Source organism: Castanea sativa, chromosome 1 (genome assembly GCF_040712315.1).
Source record: "Castanea sativa cultivar Marrone di Chiusa Pesio chromosome 1, ASM4071231v1".
Classification (NCBI taxonomy): Eukaryota; Viridiplantae; Streptophyta; class Magnoliopsida; order Fagales; family Fagaceae; genus Castanea; species Castanea sativa.
Genome location: NC_134013.1, coordinates 12,632,905 through 12,649,895, shown reverse-complemented (window position 1 = coordinate 12,649,895; position 16,991 = coordinate 12,632,905). Strand labels below are relative to the sequence as shown.

The window sequence follows — 16,991 nt, the reverse complement described above, 5'->3', positions numbered from 1 at the left end:
GAGGAAAGCTCCCCGTTTTCGGCTGTTCGAGGACCAAAAATTATATAAACGCTCTTTCTCTGAGCCTTACTTGCTGTGCGTACACCCTAAGGTAGTGGAACCTCTCCTGGAAGAACTGCACGAAGGAATTTGTGGGAGTCACACAGGTGGCAGATCTCTGTCTCATAGGGCTCTCACACAAGGGTACTAGTGGTCAAGTATGCAGAAGGAAGCACAAGAATATGTGAGGAAGTGTGATCAATGCCAGAGATTTGCCCCAAACATCCACCAGCCTGGGGGTGTTCTCAACCCCCTCTCTAGTCCCTGGCCCTTTGCGCAATGGAGCTTGGATATTGTGGGGCCTTTCCCTAAAGCAGTATGGAACAAGAGATGGCTTCTAGTCGGCACTAATTATTTCACCAAGTGGGTTGAAGCCGAACCCCTGTTAAACATCAGGGATGTATCCACCATGAGATTTGTGTGGAAAAATATTGTTACTTGATTTGGGATTCCTCATACCCTCATCTCGGACAACGGCCTTCAATTTGATAGCAAGGCCTTCAGGAGGTAATACTGTGATTTGAGCATTTTAAATAGATACTCCACCCCGGCTTATTCGCAGGGGAATGGATGGGCCTAGGCTATCAATAAGGTCATAGTCAATAGACTCAAGAAAAGGTTGGATGATGCAAAGGGAAAGTGGGTGGAGGAGTTGCCGCATGTCCTTTGGACGTATCGAACTACGCCTCGCAGATCCATAGAGGAAACGCCTTTTTCAATGACTTATAGAGTTGAGGCCGTAATTCCTCTCAAAACCAGGTTCCCAACATTGAGAACAAGCTCTTTCACTCCGGGCAACAATGATGGGCTGTTAGGGAAGAGCTTGGATCTAATTGAGGAACGAAGGGAAAATGTCATGGTCCAACTAGCCTACTATCAACAAAAGCTCAAGCAGGGGTACTATTAAACGTCAAGCTAAGGCCACTAGCACCTAGGGATTTGGTGCTGAGAAAGGTTTTGGGTACTGGAAAGAACCCAGCGTGGGGAAAGTTAGGGCTTAACTGGGAAGGGACATACCGCATCACTTCGGTAGCTGGAATAGGGGCTTATTATCTTAAAGATTTAGATGAAAATGTTGTACCACATTCCTGGAATGTAAATAACCTGCGAAGGTATTATTATTAATAAAAATCTTTGTTGTCGTCAATCGTTTATTACATGATGCGTTACCCTTTTTCCTTTAGTGTTAAACAAAACCTCGGCCATGCCTTGGGAAAATTAATACCCTGAGCAAATTTTTTAAGTGTTAAACAGAATCTCGGCCATGCCTTGGGTAAATTAACACCTTGATCAAGCTTTCAAAGTGTTAAACAGAACCTCAACCATGCCTTGGGTAAATTAACATCTTAGCTACTTTTCCTAAGTGTTAAACATAACCTCGGCCATGCCTTGGGTAAATTAAAATCTTAGCTATATTTTCTAAGTGTTAAACAGAACCTCAGCCATGCCTTGGGTAAATTAATATCTTATCTACTTTTTCTAAGTGTCAAACAGGACATCGGCCATGCCTTGGGTAAATTAACACCTTGATCAAGCTTTCAAAGTATTAAACAGAACCTCGGTCATGCCTTGGGTAAATTAACACCTTATCTAGATTTTCTAAGTGTTAAACATGGGATTTGGTTATGCCTTACCCCCATACCTCATGCCTTGGTCAAATTAACACTCTCCATTACTTACTGGAGCCCTTGGACTACCTGTCTTAAAGGAATTAACACTCAGTCAATCTATCCAAGGTGGAGCCCTAGCATGGGCATCATCACATAGGAACAAGGGCCCACCCTAGACCTTAGCCAAGCTGCTCTGAGGGTACACTAAGATGCATTTAAGGTAAGACACTCATTTCCTACTAAGTATTTTGCTTGCCCTTGAGGACTCAGGCCTCCTTTGTTAATTACACCGCTTCTAGTACTAGCACTTAGTTCCTCTATTTCATCACTTACATTGTCCTATCTTGTCTGAGTAAACAATAAAGTCCTCGGCATTTATTATTGTTAAAACAAGGGTGTTCACCAATCGAGGATTTATTCACCTAAAAACCTCAGCAAGGGGTAAAGTAAGGGAAACAACTAACCAAATATAAATATGATGAATAAAAAGGAACATACATAGAATAAAAGTTTAAAGTCTTTCCATTGATTAAAGTAATAGTCACATCACAGATAAAGGCAGATTGCCAAGGAGAAAGGTAAAACAAAATAATCACAATTACAATAGCAAAATAAGAGGGATCCTAAAACTACGCCTTGGCCTTAAGAAGGAGATCTTCCTTGGACTTGGCCTCAACATCCTTGGTCTTGGGAAGGGAATCTTTCTTGGACTTGGCCTCAGCATCCCTGGCCTTGGGAGGGGGAGGGGGATCTTCCTTAGACTTAACCTCAGCCTCCTTGGGCTTAAGAGGAGTTTTTGGTCCTTTGACCCCTGTCAAAGACTCAACCTCTTTGCCCTTGCCCTTCTCTCCTACCCGAGCACCACCTTGGCTAGCCCCTTTGCTCTGGGCCCCTTTAGCCCCTTGGCCCTGATCACCGGCCTGTTCAGGCCTTATGGAGACCTTAGGGGGAGGGAGAGAGCTCTGGGCAGTAGAGAGCTACTCGAGGGGGGAAGGCTCAAGGGCAGTTGGAGGTGGAAGGGCAGCTGGAGCCACGCGGATATCCGAAGGACACCACACGTTCTCAAGCTTCCTCCACCCCATGAAAACTAGGACCCCTGCCACATTCATGGCTTCCTTTACCCCTTGGTTGTAAAAGGCTTGCGCTGAGACCTCCGCCATCTCCTTGATGGTCCGAGCTGCTTCCTTGGCCTTAGCCAGCTCCGCCTTTAGAACAAGGACCTCCTGCTGGGCCGTAGCTCGCTCTATTTCGATATAATGGAGCTTCTTATGTTGCTCCTCAGCTTGTCTTTCATCAATTTTGAGCCCGGTCTCAGTGCTTTGTCTCCCTCTCTCAACCTCCAATAGCTTCGTGCTAAGGTCCTAGACTTTTTGCTTTGCCGCTTCCTGAGTCTTGTCAACATCAGCCCGAAGGCTGGCCTCAGCTTTAGCCTTGTTCTGAGCGTCGTCCACCCACTCCTCGGTGATGAACATCTCCTAGATGGCCTATACAAAGGCAACGAACAAGCGTGCTACTCAATAAATAAAAGAAAAAGAAGTGAAAAAAAGAAAAAGATAACCAAAAGTGGACAAGGCCTAAGAACGTACCAAGGCGAGATCTCCCTTCAGGGATAGAAAAAGCTTTTGCTGCCTCATTTTCTTTAGAGCAGCCATGTCCTTAGGCAGCAGGACAGGCTGCTCTAAGGCCTCGGCCAAGTAATGGGCATGCCTTTTCTGAAACTTTCAGATGAAGGAGTTTCTAGGAATGATAGCCCCATCTAACTCCAGCTGAGGGGCCCAAGAGGGGATTTGGCGGCGCACCTTGGCCACGTCATGCTCTTCTCGGCTCTCGGTAGAGGAAGCCCATGTCTGGCCTTTGGCCACTTTCTGTTGCTTTGGCTCTTTTTGCCGGGCCATCTCCCCTTCCTCGATCTCGTCTTTCTCCTTTCTTTTCTTCCTCAAGTTGGGTATAGGGAGTAAGATTCCTTGAGGAGGAGGAGGGGGGAAGGATGGGAAGGGGTTGGGGAGGTGGAGCATCTTTTGATGTCTGTCCTTTATTCCTGTCCACCAGAAGTGCCCTTAAACTCTTCCCTTTGTTCAAGGCTATCTCTTCTTCTTCCTCTGTGCTATTGTCTACACGAGAAAAAATGAAACCGGGGGCACGAACACTCGAGATTCTATCCAACTCGTCCTCTTCATCTGAGAGGTGGATGACAAGAACTCCCGCTTCTTCATTCTATTCCTCGAGATGAAACTGGTCAATTTCCTCCTCGAGTGACAACCAAGAGGAGGTGGTCTCTTCTCTTGGAATCGCTGTTCTTTGGGGAGCGCTTGGACGAGATCGGACAACTTGCACCATGTCTTCTCAGACAAGAAAACTTGGCGCAGTGACGTTTATACGATTAAGCTGAAGGTCGCTCGCTCGGATCACGTTGCCACCCTCTTGAAAGGAATCAGACAGGGGCTGGAAGTCGAGAATGAGATGAACGGCCCTTAACTGCTCGTCTTCGCTCACAAACACCTCGGACCTGAGCACCTGGTTGAGATCTTCGACGTTGACGAACCAGATGTTGGGAGTCACGTATCTCTTATCTATAAACACAGCCGAGAAGGAGAACCACAATTAGAATTGTGAACACTCAGTCAAGAAAAAGGAAAAGGGGGGGGGGCGGATCACAAAACTAAGTCTCACGACAAGGAACCTAAACCTAAGACACCCCCACCTGGCTCCCTTTCCTAGGTCGGGCAATGAAGACCGTCGTGCCATTCCCTAGAAGCGATCAAGTAGTTGTCCTTCATGCCCTTGTTGGACTTGGGAAGACACGATACGAGCCTAACGGTAGAAGATCGGGATTTAAGATAGTACTTGGAGTCACCAAGTGAATGGCATTCGTACATGAAGATTACATCGTGCCAGGTGAGGCTCAGACCCATATATGAATTAAGGGCGTTTGCACTGCCTAGAACCCTAAATAGGTTGGGCGCGCATTGTTGTGGGCGCAGCCTATGGGCGATTAGGTAATCCCTAGTCACGCTACCCATGGGGAGAGTCATTCCCCCTTCTATGAAGGCGATCATAGGAATGACCACCTCCCCCTCGTGCCTATCAGTGTACCATTGCCCCAAAGTGCAATACCGCAGGGAGACTCTTGGAGGGATGTGGTATTTGGCCCTAAATCCCTCCATACCAGCGAGGGAATATACAAGGTGTTTGAATCTGCCCATCTAAACAAACTAGAGATAGAAGCGAAGGAGGTGTCTAAGAAAAGGATGACTAAAGTAAAAGGCTGAGGAGACTGGCCAAGGAGAAAATAGCCTAAAGATGAAAAACTTACAAAAACAAGTGAAACGTACGCCACAGGAACTTTTAGGGAACGGGAAGAGTTGATAAATCTGGGAAGCTTGGGATTGTAGGAAGCCTGGAGAGTTCAAAAATTCACAGAGTGGGTGAAATGAACTCTCTAGATGCCTTATATAGGAGGCGGGTTTTGGGTGGCAGTTATCCCGCCCAAAATTTGAGGAAAAATGTCAACCGTAGGATCCTCATCTCATCGTTGGATACGGGGAACAAGACGTAGCCTGGAGCATTTAATGAAGTGTTGTGGACCACAAAGCATCAGATACAGTTACAAGACACGCAAAGCGACATTCGCACGCATGGGAGTCAGAGACAATGTCAATTTAACCACCAAAAGTAAAAATCCCATTTCTCTCCTCGGATGGGAGGAGACCGATGAGAGTTTTGAGGGGCTATTGTGGGGTACTAGAATTTCGAGTAAGGCAGTCACGCCATGTGTCATGGCATGGCCGAGAGGGGCAGTTACTGGGCTGAGGAGTCTGTGTCCTCGAACTATATGACCACGTCATCATAGAAGGCTATATTGTGCAGAAAAAGCTTTGGGAAGGGAGCTAGCACTGACGTGACTGAAGAGCTGAAGGCTGCCATTACATTCAATGCATTCTACAAAACCTCCTGGCTGCATTTATGTGGAGAAAACCCTTGAACAGTGCTACCTTGGTTGCCGCATCTCACAGGGGTATAGGGAAGGTGGTTGATGGGACTGGCACTTGAGTTGTGGCCTGCGTGATCCACAAATGGAAGAACAAGATCATCCAAAAGAGCCTATATAAAGTAGAAGGTCCCCTGGAGATACGAGACTGGAAAAACGGTAGAGAAAAACACTGTAACACAAAAGAAAGGGAATTGAAAACAAGTCTGATAGTGATATATTCATGAACAAAACCTCCTTGGGAGAACTATCCTTCTTAATTTGGTGAATGCCTTCTATTTTTCCTTGTCTCATTATTATTCCTGGCCCATGGTAAACGCTATAACATCCATGAAAGCCTAGTTTAGAAGCCCACTCTCTAACAAATTCATTGTGTTGGGCTATTTGGGCCTGGGTCCTTCACTCGTTTGGGCTCAAGCGCCAAATCTAGTCTTTATAGGTACTGTTCAAAATTATTTGGCAAAATGAGGAGAGAAGCAAATTTTGGTAATTTTGTCAGCAAAATTTTGAGAAAAAAGAGGAGAGAGGAGAGAGAAATGATGGGATGGAGGTGAGAATTTTTTTTTTTTTTTGGTGATCTGGTTGCTAAAATAGGAGAAAAAAAAATTCAGTGAGAAAAAAATGAAGAATTTCGGTAATAGGATTACCGAAATTCATTTGCCCTTGCCCACAAAAACTACCCAACCTGTTTGTAAGTGCACAATTGCACCTGGACCCAAAGACAATCACGGGCTCAGGCCCAATGAGCCTTAAACAATAAAATTTGTAGAGCGTGGGCTTAGAACCTAGGTTAGAAGTACTGGGAGCTTGATAACAGGCTTTTATAAGTAAATACAGGTGAAAAACAAATGATAGTTGCGAATGAATCTCCTCGGAATTGAGCCGAGGACTACTTCTTTACAATTTCTCTTTCTTCTTTCAAGATTACAATTTCTTAATTTCTTTCTTTGTTTTTTCTCTCTCCCCTTTCTTTGGCCTTTACCCCCCTTTTATACTTCCTTCCCTGATACTTTTTGAACAGTGACTAGAAGTTTCCACCTCACTGTTCAGGGGTCACCTCCCCATTAATGCGGCCAGGGAGGTAGGTGCAGAGCCTTTAATGCGGAGGTGGCAGCCTTTATCCTTGATATTTTCTTTAATACCGGTGCATCTAGAAGATTCAGGATGTCCGCTTTTAACCACTGGTCTTTCCAGAGTTGTGCTTTGACCTTCATAATGAAACTTTGAATTCTCTAGAGCTTTTCCGAGGAGAAGTTCGTCCTCGGCTGTATCCTCTGACCATTGGCGTATGGGCCGACTCATAGAGTTTAATCCTAGAGCAGGTCGGCCCTCCATGTTACAGCCCAAAGGCCCATATGCCCATTTGGGCCCTTTTACTCCCCACACTGTTAGCTTCAATTTTAACGTTAGTAGACACTGTCACATTACATCTTACTTAAATTGGAAACTAAATCTATTTATTCTAAAACTAGTAGGTATTTCCAGTAAAAAAAAAAAAAAAAAAAAAGGATACATTTTTTTCCCAATAATTTCCAAAATTGTAGTTATAACAACGAGGTGGTGTATTTGAACATTAAACATCTTCTTTAGAGACATCAAAACGTGTAGCATAATTCAATAAATTTTAAAAAAAAATTAAATTTTTATTACAATGATAATTAATATTTTTATTTTTATTTATTGTAATTAGTCCACTCTCAATATTTAAGAAAATTAACTATTGAAAGATCTGTAAAACAAAAAAAGTTCAAGGTTTTGATGTCTCTAAGAAGATGTTCAATGTTCAAATCCACCATCCTAGTTGTTATAACTATTTTGGAAAGTATTGGGAAAAAAATGTATGTTTTTTCTTTTTAACTTGAAATACCTACTAGTTTTAGAACAAATTACTAGTTTTAGAACAAATAGATTTAGTTTCCAATTAAAGTAAGATTTAATGTGGCAATGTACTGGTTAGCTTTTGAAGGGAGGAGCTTTGCCTTATGGGTTCGACTCCTAATGGCATCCAACCATTTTTTTTTTAAAATGAAACTATCAGTACTAACGTCAAAATTGAAGCTAATGGGTTGGGCAGTTTTTGTGGGCCAAGGGCAAATGAATTTCAGTAATCTTATTATCGAAATTCTTCATTTTTTTATTACCGAATTTCCTTTTTTTTTTTTCCTCCTATTCCGGCAACCATGTCACTGAAATTCTTTTTTTCTCTCACCTCCATCCCATTATTTCTCTCTCCTCTTTCCTCTTTTTCTCAGAATTTCGGTAATAATATTACCGAAATTTGCTTCTCTCCTCATTTTACTAAATAAGGTTGAACAATATCTATATCACAAATAAACTTATATTTTTGCAATATTTAGCCAAAAGACTCCAAATTACTAAGCATCCAATTTAGACGTCAGACTCCAAAAGTTGCATTTCACCCCTACAAATCATTACAAAGTGTTTATTTAGAAGGTTACTTCACAAATCATCACAAAGGTTACTTCACTTTTATACGTGTGGGAAAAGTGCATTCAAATATTCCTCCTAGGCGGAAAAAGTTTTCCCATCAAAATGGGGGATTACGTACCTAGCTTTAATTCTTAGACCTCAACACACTGTACCTCATGACCTTGGAAAGAAATATCCTCAGCTATCCACCACCACTTTCATCATCATCTTCACCGTAACCACTAATTTCCATTTCTCAAATACCGCCACCAATATTTCCATTTCTGAAATGGCGCACTTTGGGTGGATCATATTACAGCTTGACATGTATGCAGTGCGCTTACGCACAAACCCACCATAGAAACCACAGCCTTGATCAAACTGGCCTACCATTTGCTACGATGTTATGTATAAAGCATGAGGTTTGTGAAAGTGATATTCCTCATTCAACAACACAGAGATCTATACGATAATGAAAGGCAATCCAATTTGCTTCTTATTCTGCTCTCTCTTCCTTGTCTCGTTTCTGGAAGATACTGAGGCAGCTCAAGCGGGGACTAACTATGGCGTTTATATTGTGTACATGGGGGCTGCGGCTTCCACAAGTGATTCCTTGAGGGATGACCATGCTCAGCTCATGAGCTCTGTGTTAAGAAGGTAATTAATGCTAGCTAGAGACACCAGAAGGTACTTATTAAAGTAGTAAGTTGTGATTTGAACAACGTTACATTCACATAGCCTTATTATTGACATGATCACTTTCTCTTAACTAATCACTATTGAAAATGTCAATTGTTGTGAAAAAAATATTGTAGCTCATTAGCTAGCTTTATTACTTCTTCCATGCTTAAGAGGTTAAAAGGCCTTCGCTGTCTTGGGTAATTAACTTTTGGCTAAATTATAAATTATGTTATTCATCTTTCTCTAAAATTCAATTTAAGTATTCTAATTTTCAAATTTGTTTAATTCAGTTCTCCTGTTAGTCACCATCAAAGCCATTAATGACATACATTTGCATGGAACAAAGTTGAAAGTTAACGGCATAATTCTAACGGAGACTAGTAGGAGGACTAAAGTGAACAAAATTAAAAGTAGTATGGAAATTGAACGAGAATTAAGATAAATGACTGAATTGAATTTTATAAAAAGTTGGAGAATGTATCTTATAATTTAGCCCTAACTTTTTATATTAGAGCACTTGTAACATGGTAAATGTTGTTTGTTAACCATGAAGACTGAGTGACTCATTTACTCTTGTGTGATTTGATCGATTGAAGTCAATATTCTGAGGTTGAATTCCCAGACTCGTGTAGTTAATTTCCATGACTATACTTATGGTTATCAAGACTTCAGTTGAGTTGAGGTTGAGTTATGGTTAAACCTGTATAAAGAGGGTTTGGGGTCCTATCCTCTTGTCTAAGATGATATAGATTTCTCAATTAATAAATGCTATTATGATCACATCCAAACAACATCCTCAACAAAATGGTCACACTTTACCTTTTCTTTATTAAAACAAATGTTGTTTGTTTAGTAGGAAGAGACGTGTACTACAAAATTAACCAATTGGAATTGGATTAGCAAGTATAACAATAATATTCGTCCTGTCCACTATTTAATTTTTGCTTTATATTAACCAATTCCTAGTAAAGTTGCAACTTGACCTACCCATTTCTTTTTGTTATACACTTCTGCATATAGATATAGAGAATCCTTCATATCATAGCTATGGGCCTTTATTCCAAAAGAGTGATGAACATACTCAGATAAAAAAAAAAAAAAAAAAAAATAGTGATGAACATACTGGTATAAGTTATAACCCATAGCCAAAATATTTGGAAACTTCTTTATCCCACATATTTTGACAATTTTTTAACCCAAGGCAAGTTGAAGATAAAAAAATAATAATAATAAAAATAAAATAAAAATAAATAAAAAAAACCCGTAAGAGAAATGATTTTCAACAAAGCCAAATCCATAGTATCATTTTTTTTTTAAAGGAGGGGTGTTACAAGAAGTCTATATATATATATATATAATTTATGATAATTGCAAGAAGTCGATATTAATTATAAGTTAATCGTGACTATATGTGCTAGGAAAGAAAATACACTAGTACACACCTACAGGCATGGTTTCTCAGGGTTTGCAGCTCGGATATCAGAAGAGGAAGCTCGTTCAATAGCACAGAAACCTGGAGTTGTATCTGTTTTTCCTGATACCCAATTAGAACTCCACACAACTCGTTCTTGGGATTTCTTAAAGTATCAAACGTCTGTAAAGATTGACTCCAAACCGAATACTGACAATGAATCTTCTTCATCTGTTGGATCAGACACAATAATTGGCATCTTAGACACAGGTAAATCAATACTAGTACTGTTTAGTAAACAAAAATAGAACTGCATATATTACACATTAATTTGCGTGCTGTTTTATTGTTCATTATGTTCTGATTTATAGTGCATGGAATATAGGGATTTGGCCAGAGTCAGAGAGTTTTAATGACAAGGATATGGGTCCAATTCCGTCAAGGTGGAAGGGAACTTGCGTGAAAGCCGATGATTTCAACTCCTCCAATTGTAATAGGTTAGTGCATGTTACTTAATTTGTGCACAGTTCAAGTTAACACGAAATATGCAAAGGACTAAGTTATAGACTTGTTGAAAGCGATGGATATTTCAATTTCACAACTTTATTGTCATCGTAAAAGAGCCTGATTCATAACGGTTTGAAAATTTGTTTAAGAATAAGACTGGCTAAGTCGGTGATCTTGCCTTAATAGCCCCATTTTTTAATTTTGTGTTGATAATAATAGCTTGATTGGCTTAAAATAGACCCAAAAAAGCTTAATCCAGATTTCAATTCTCGTAGACATAAAAACTTCAAAAATTTTCTGTTTAATTTATGTTAAATCTTTTTTAGGGGGATTTCAACCTTAAACATCTACTTTGAAAACATCAAGATATGAACCAATTGAATTACTATCCTCTTAAACACATAATTTATTTATCCTCATCACTAATACATTCTCTTACTGGATACTGATTGAATATTAAAAAGCACTAATGGGGAAACTTATTTATTGGGAAATGAATTTTATTAGAGAAAGTATATGGACACAACAAAATCTCACAATATTTTCACAATAATTTTGTTCCAAGTTGTAATGGTGTGGATGTGATATTTATTTTATGTTCTTTTATTTTACTTCGTGGTGGGCTAACACCTTAACTTGATTGTTAAAATATTATAAGATTTTATTGTGACGGTAAAAGAATTCATTTTATAGACCCATATTACACATTTACACCAAAATGACCTGTTTTTCCGTTGGATAGTTGTCTTCCTCTCCAATAACAGAGAGGGGACAACGGTAGATAGGAAAATGTTTTACACAAAAATAAGAAAAGGGGAAAAAGGATACTTAGGAGATGGGCATTGAAGTAATGTATAATAGTATTTAGAATTGGCTCCTTGGTGGGTTCCAACTAGCTCAACTGATAAAGTCTCTAATGGTTGAATAAGAGATCTGAGGTTTAATCCCTGCCTACACCAAAAACTAATTGGCGTTTTGGTCTGATGATAAAAAGCTATCATCAGGAGAAGATGCCATAGGTTGAAACGCTCTCTCAAAAATAGGCTCCTTGTTAATGATTTCTAATAGATATTATAGAATGTATTATTATTATTATTATTATAGATATTTACAATATGCTACTAACAGTTCGAATCCTTTTCTTTTTAGATTTTTAAGCACTTTGTATATGAGGACGTGTCAATTTAGCTATAAGGCCTTAATAGATATTATTAAAATATTTAAATTGCCATGAATTATAAAGTATAATGTTCAAATGGTAAAAAAATGGCAAGGATATATAATTAAAGTAATCTATAGTATTCATAAATATTTTACCTTGCATAGATATATATATATATACTTGTTCTGCCCCAATAGGATTTTTTTATGTAAATAATTTGATAGTTAAGCATGGTGAAATTTGATGTTTGTAAGTTGAACTCATTTATTCTTTACTTGTTTAAAATTTATACCTTCTTGAAAATGATTTAGGGTCTTGTAACTCCTATTAATGGATACTTTTAGGATAATTGTTAATAAAAAATTTAAGATAAATTTTACACTACTTTTATATATAAAAAACTTTTAAAATAATTAATTATTTTTTTCTTTTCCTATAAAAAGTTTATAAAAATATATTTTTTAAATTAATGTTCTAAAAATAATGCTACAGTTACAAATTATTTAGAATATTTTTACAAATTATTGATGTGACCAGTTTTTTATTAGTTTTCATCTAGGTCTACTATTAACATCATTTTTTTATTCACCAATAATCACTCATTATATCAACAATTTGTAAAAAAAATTATATCTCTAGCATTACAATAACATTTGCCAATACTTTAGGGAGAGAATTATTTATCACTCATTATATAAGCATTAAAAACCTAATGGATTCCATCAAAAAAAAACCTAATGCATGACTATTATACTTAATTAATATGCATATCAGGAAGTTGATTGGTGCAAGATCCTACGACGACTCTGTTGTTACAGCCACAGCAAAGTTGCATACACCTCGTGATACAGTTGGCCATGGGACACACGTGGCATCAACTGCAGCAGGTAGCACCGTAGCCAGTGCATCCTACTACGGTCTAGCAAGTGGAACCGCAAAGGGTGGGTCCCCAAGTTCACGAATCGCTATGTATACGGTATGCGCATCCAACGGTTGTCGTGGGTCTTCGATTCTTGCGGCGTTTGATGATGCAATAGCGGACGGCGTAGATGTCTTGTCTTTGTCTCTAGGCGCACCATCGTATCTGAGGATTGATTTGAAGAGTGATCCAATCGCGATCGGAGCGTTCCACGCAGTGGACCATGGGATCATCGTGGTCTGCTCCGCAGGGAATGATGGCCCCGGCTCGGAAAGTGTTGTGAATATAGCTCCTTGGATTTTGACTGTAGCTGCTTCTACTATTGACCGAGATTTTCAATCTAATGTGGTGCTTGGTGGAAACAAAGTGATTAAGGTAAACATTAATAGAAAAGAAAACAATAAATAAAATATTTTTTTGGTAATAATTTTTTTTGCTAAACTTTTTTTTTTTTATGATAATAATTTTGATTTTTTTTTTGGTTGAGAATTTTGTTCACTTATATATTGTGATATTGACCTAGGTGTTTTCTAATATATAAATTATAGGGGGGAAAAAAATATGAGAGGGTATTCACTTGGTACAACCATTTTTTTTTCTATAAGAGAAATACTACCTTCACAATATTTTCACAATACTTTTATAACAAATTGTAAGTAATTTCAGTGGTAAGTTTAAATTAGAATCAATAACAACTACCACTTATGATAAGTTGTGAAAATATTGTGAACATAATTTAATTTGAACAAATAGTTTCTCATTTTTATACTTTCACATGGGTGTCAATTTGGTTACTGAACATTTTATTTAAACAATTATGTGTACATCATGTGATTTAAGCTATTAGCATTTAACGAAAATAGTAATTAATGGTTTGGTTTGGTTTGGTACGTAAAAATGCTTAGCGTGATTTGTTCAAATCAAAAGTTTAGGGATTAAATTGACACTTATGTTAAAAGGTGCAAATATTTATATTAAAAAAAAAAACTCATATCTAATATGACAACTATTTCTCACATGTCTTAACTTCCAACTGGTTCCTTTTTTTTTTTTTTTTTTAAATCCAAACTTTACCATATTAAGATATCTACAAAAGTTGTGCGCAGAAAATATGCAAATAATATTTGTGTGTTTTTTAAAATTGTGTATGAGATTGTTACATGAATGGTTGAGTGTAATTATTTAAATTTTTTGAGTTGGTTTATTTATTTATTTTTTTGTTGCTGAGTTTTTCTCTATTGAACTCAGGGTGAAGGCATAAATTTCTCTCCACTTAAAAATTCTCCTGAATATCCATTGATATATGCTAAATATGCCAAGAAAAGTGGTGCCAATGAAGATGAGGCAAGGTACGTAAACATGATAAGTTGATAACCATGCCAAATGCCAATCCAGGGAAAAAGGAATTATAGTGTCTTTATAATAAAAATATTCAGACATTCATCCGTTTGTAAATCTTTTATATATAATCTTTAGCATTTTTTTAAGAAGAAAAGAGATAAAACCCTCGACGAGCAAACAAGGACAAAGCTCCAACACTAAAACAAAGTCGAGAAATGTCATGTGTCTATATTGTTAAAATCTTTTTATAGTACTAATAGTTAGACCAATGTAGATGCAAAACATTCTTTCTTTCTGTTCTTTTTAATTTTTCCATAAGATGTAAAATGCTTGAGATTATGTTCAGAAACTGCAACCCAGATTCAATGGATAATAACCTGATCAAGGGGAAGATTGTTGTCTGTAACAATGTCGGCGATCAGGATTATACAGCGAGAGGGAAGATAGTGGAAGTAAAGGGTCTTGGAGGAATCGGTATAGTTTTGATTGACGACCAATCAAGCAGAGTAGCAAGTACTTATGGTTCATTTCCAGTAACTTTGATTAATTCAAATGATTCTGCTGAAGTCCTCTCCTACATAAACTCAAGCAGGTAATTAAACCAAAGTTTTCTTTTGAAATTATATTCCAAAACTAGTTTTTTCAACTAGTAATTTCTTGAGTGTATGAAGCAAACAAAGGGGAAAAAATGCTAATTAGTACGGAAATTTCTGAAGCAAACCAGTTGCAACAATTCTACCAACAGTAGCAGTAACAGAATATAAGCCAGCACCTGCTATTGCATACTTCTCGGCTAGAGGGCCTTCATATGACACAATGAACATTCTCAAGGCATGGCTTCTTGCTCTTCACAATGATGTCATATATTATTTTGAACAACCAATTACTAGTTTCCTAACATGATTGTTTTGCAGCCTGATATTGCAGCACCAGGAGTGGACATACTTGCAGCATGGATTGCAAATGACACATCACAAACTCCACAAGGAAAAGAATCCATATTATACAATGTGATCTCAGGAACCTCCATGGCATGCCCACATGTTTCTGGGGTTGCCGCCACTGTCAAATCACAGAATCCCACGCGGAGTCCATCAGCTATCAAATCAGCCATCATGACAACAGGTCAGAATTTGCAACTTATAATTCACGAATTTTGGGACTAAGGTTTGGTTGTTGTTGTTCTACAAACCAATGACTAATGACTATCATCAATTTGCAGCAACTCAAACAAACAACATGAAAGCTCCAATAACAACAGATTCAGGTTCAATAGCCACACCTTATGATTATGGTGCAGGGGAAGTAACAACATCTGGACCATTACAACCAGGGCTAGTGTACGAAACCAGCACCACGGACTACTTGAACTACCTATGCTATCTTGGCCTTGATACAGATGGAATTAAAGCAATTGCGAAAACAATTCCCAATGATTTTGCTTGCCCCAAGGACTCGAACAATGATTACATATCCAATATCAACTACCCTTCAATTGCAATCTCCAAATTCAGTGGAACAGCAAGCAAGAATATAAGCAGAACGGTAACTAACGTTGGTGGGGATGGTAAAACTGTTTATGCCGTAAGTGTGGATGCACCTAGCGGAATAGTTGTCAAAGTGATTCCAGATCAACTGACATTTACAAAGAACAATGAGAAGCTGAGCTACCAAGTGATTTTTTCTTCTTCCACTGCAACCTCATTGAAGGAAGATGTATTTGGATCAATCACTTGGACTAACGGAAAATTCAAAGTCCGGAGTCCATTTGTAGTAAGCAGTAAAAGCGGGGACTAGGAGGAGGAGTAAGTATATGTTGCCTGTGCTCTAATGTAGTATATAACTAAACACGTACCCATGGTACTAATGAGCACTGCACCCTCTAATGTAGTATATAACTAAACACGTACCCATGGTACTAATGAGCACTGCATCCGTATCTCCAGCTAAGTTTAAATTTCAAAGGCTAAGTAACAAAGTCAGTAAAACATCATGTAAGCAAACAATGCTTAATTCAACTGAAAGTGATTACCGATACAATTTTGCCCGCCACATCAAATTCCAGCCCGGAACATTCCTCTCCACAATGCCAATGCAGGGTTACAACTTGGCATTGGTAATGGTCAACGGAGGAAAAACGAGCATGCATTTCTGCGACTTATTCTAAGCATTAGATAGCATGGACAACAAAGTTTATGTATACACCACACCATAAAATGAATCTTAAAACCATAAAAACCAATTTTAATTAGAGAAGACCCTTCTTCAAAACGTAGGACCTGGGAGTAAGGCATACCTTGACCAATAAGGAGGTGTTTGGTAATGTTGTTTGTATTTTTTGAAAATACGTGTGGATGAAAAAGTGTGAAAATACGTATAATATTGTTTAAAAACTGAAAATTATTGCTCAAAATCACATTCCAAAATTATTGTTCTATTTTTTGGTTTTTCTTTCTCCACTCTCCGTGCTGATTCCATTCCATCAGTTTTGGGTCAAACTAAAGGCTGCTGCTTATTTAATTTCATTGTATGTATTAATGCATATGCCGGGGAGCTTATCAAGTGGGCAGGTCGGAGCTACTTTGATAACTAAAGAAAATAAATCTCTACAATGGGACTAAAAAATACCTCTACTTAGGGAATTTGAATGTCGGAGTTACTCTAATATCTTAAGCATTTTCCAATTTACAATGCCAGAAAGCACCTTCCCCTGCACACGATAAACGTTTCAGGAGTCTTCAATAAGCTGTAAACAACTAAACATAGGCAGTGAAACTACTAAAAATTGTTCCAAGCCAATAGTGTGCAAAAATATGGCGGTAGGGCTGATTCAGCGAACCAATACCAAAATCGGTAAACTTTGTGTACATAATAGAATACACACACATAACATACAGAAAAAC

The 16,991-nt window shown here is 38.3% G+C and overlaps 1 protein-coding gene across 1 annotated transcript; it reads left to right on the top strand.

Annotated features, from left to right (window-relative positions):
- Nucleotides 1-8,506: 8,506 nt before the first annotated feature.
- LOC142640276 (CO(2)-response secreted protease-like) lies at nt 8,507-16,125 on the top strand. The gene is made up of 9 exons (XM_075814345.1): nt 8,507-8,724; nt 10,167-10,429; nt 10,545-10,656; nt 12,603-13,122; nt 13,996-14,096; nt 14,435-14,680; nt 14,805-14,919; nt 15,003-15,213; nt 15,311-16,125. The coding sequence occupies exons 1-9, from the start codon at nt 8,540-8,542 to the stop codon at nt 15,883-15,885; spliced, it is 2,328 nt and encodes a 775-aa protein (XP_075670460.1). The 5' UTR covers nt 8,507-8,539; the 3' UTR covers nt 15,886-16,125.
- Nucleotides 16,126-16,991: the final 866 nt, after the last annotated feature.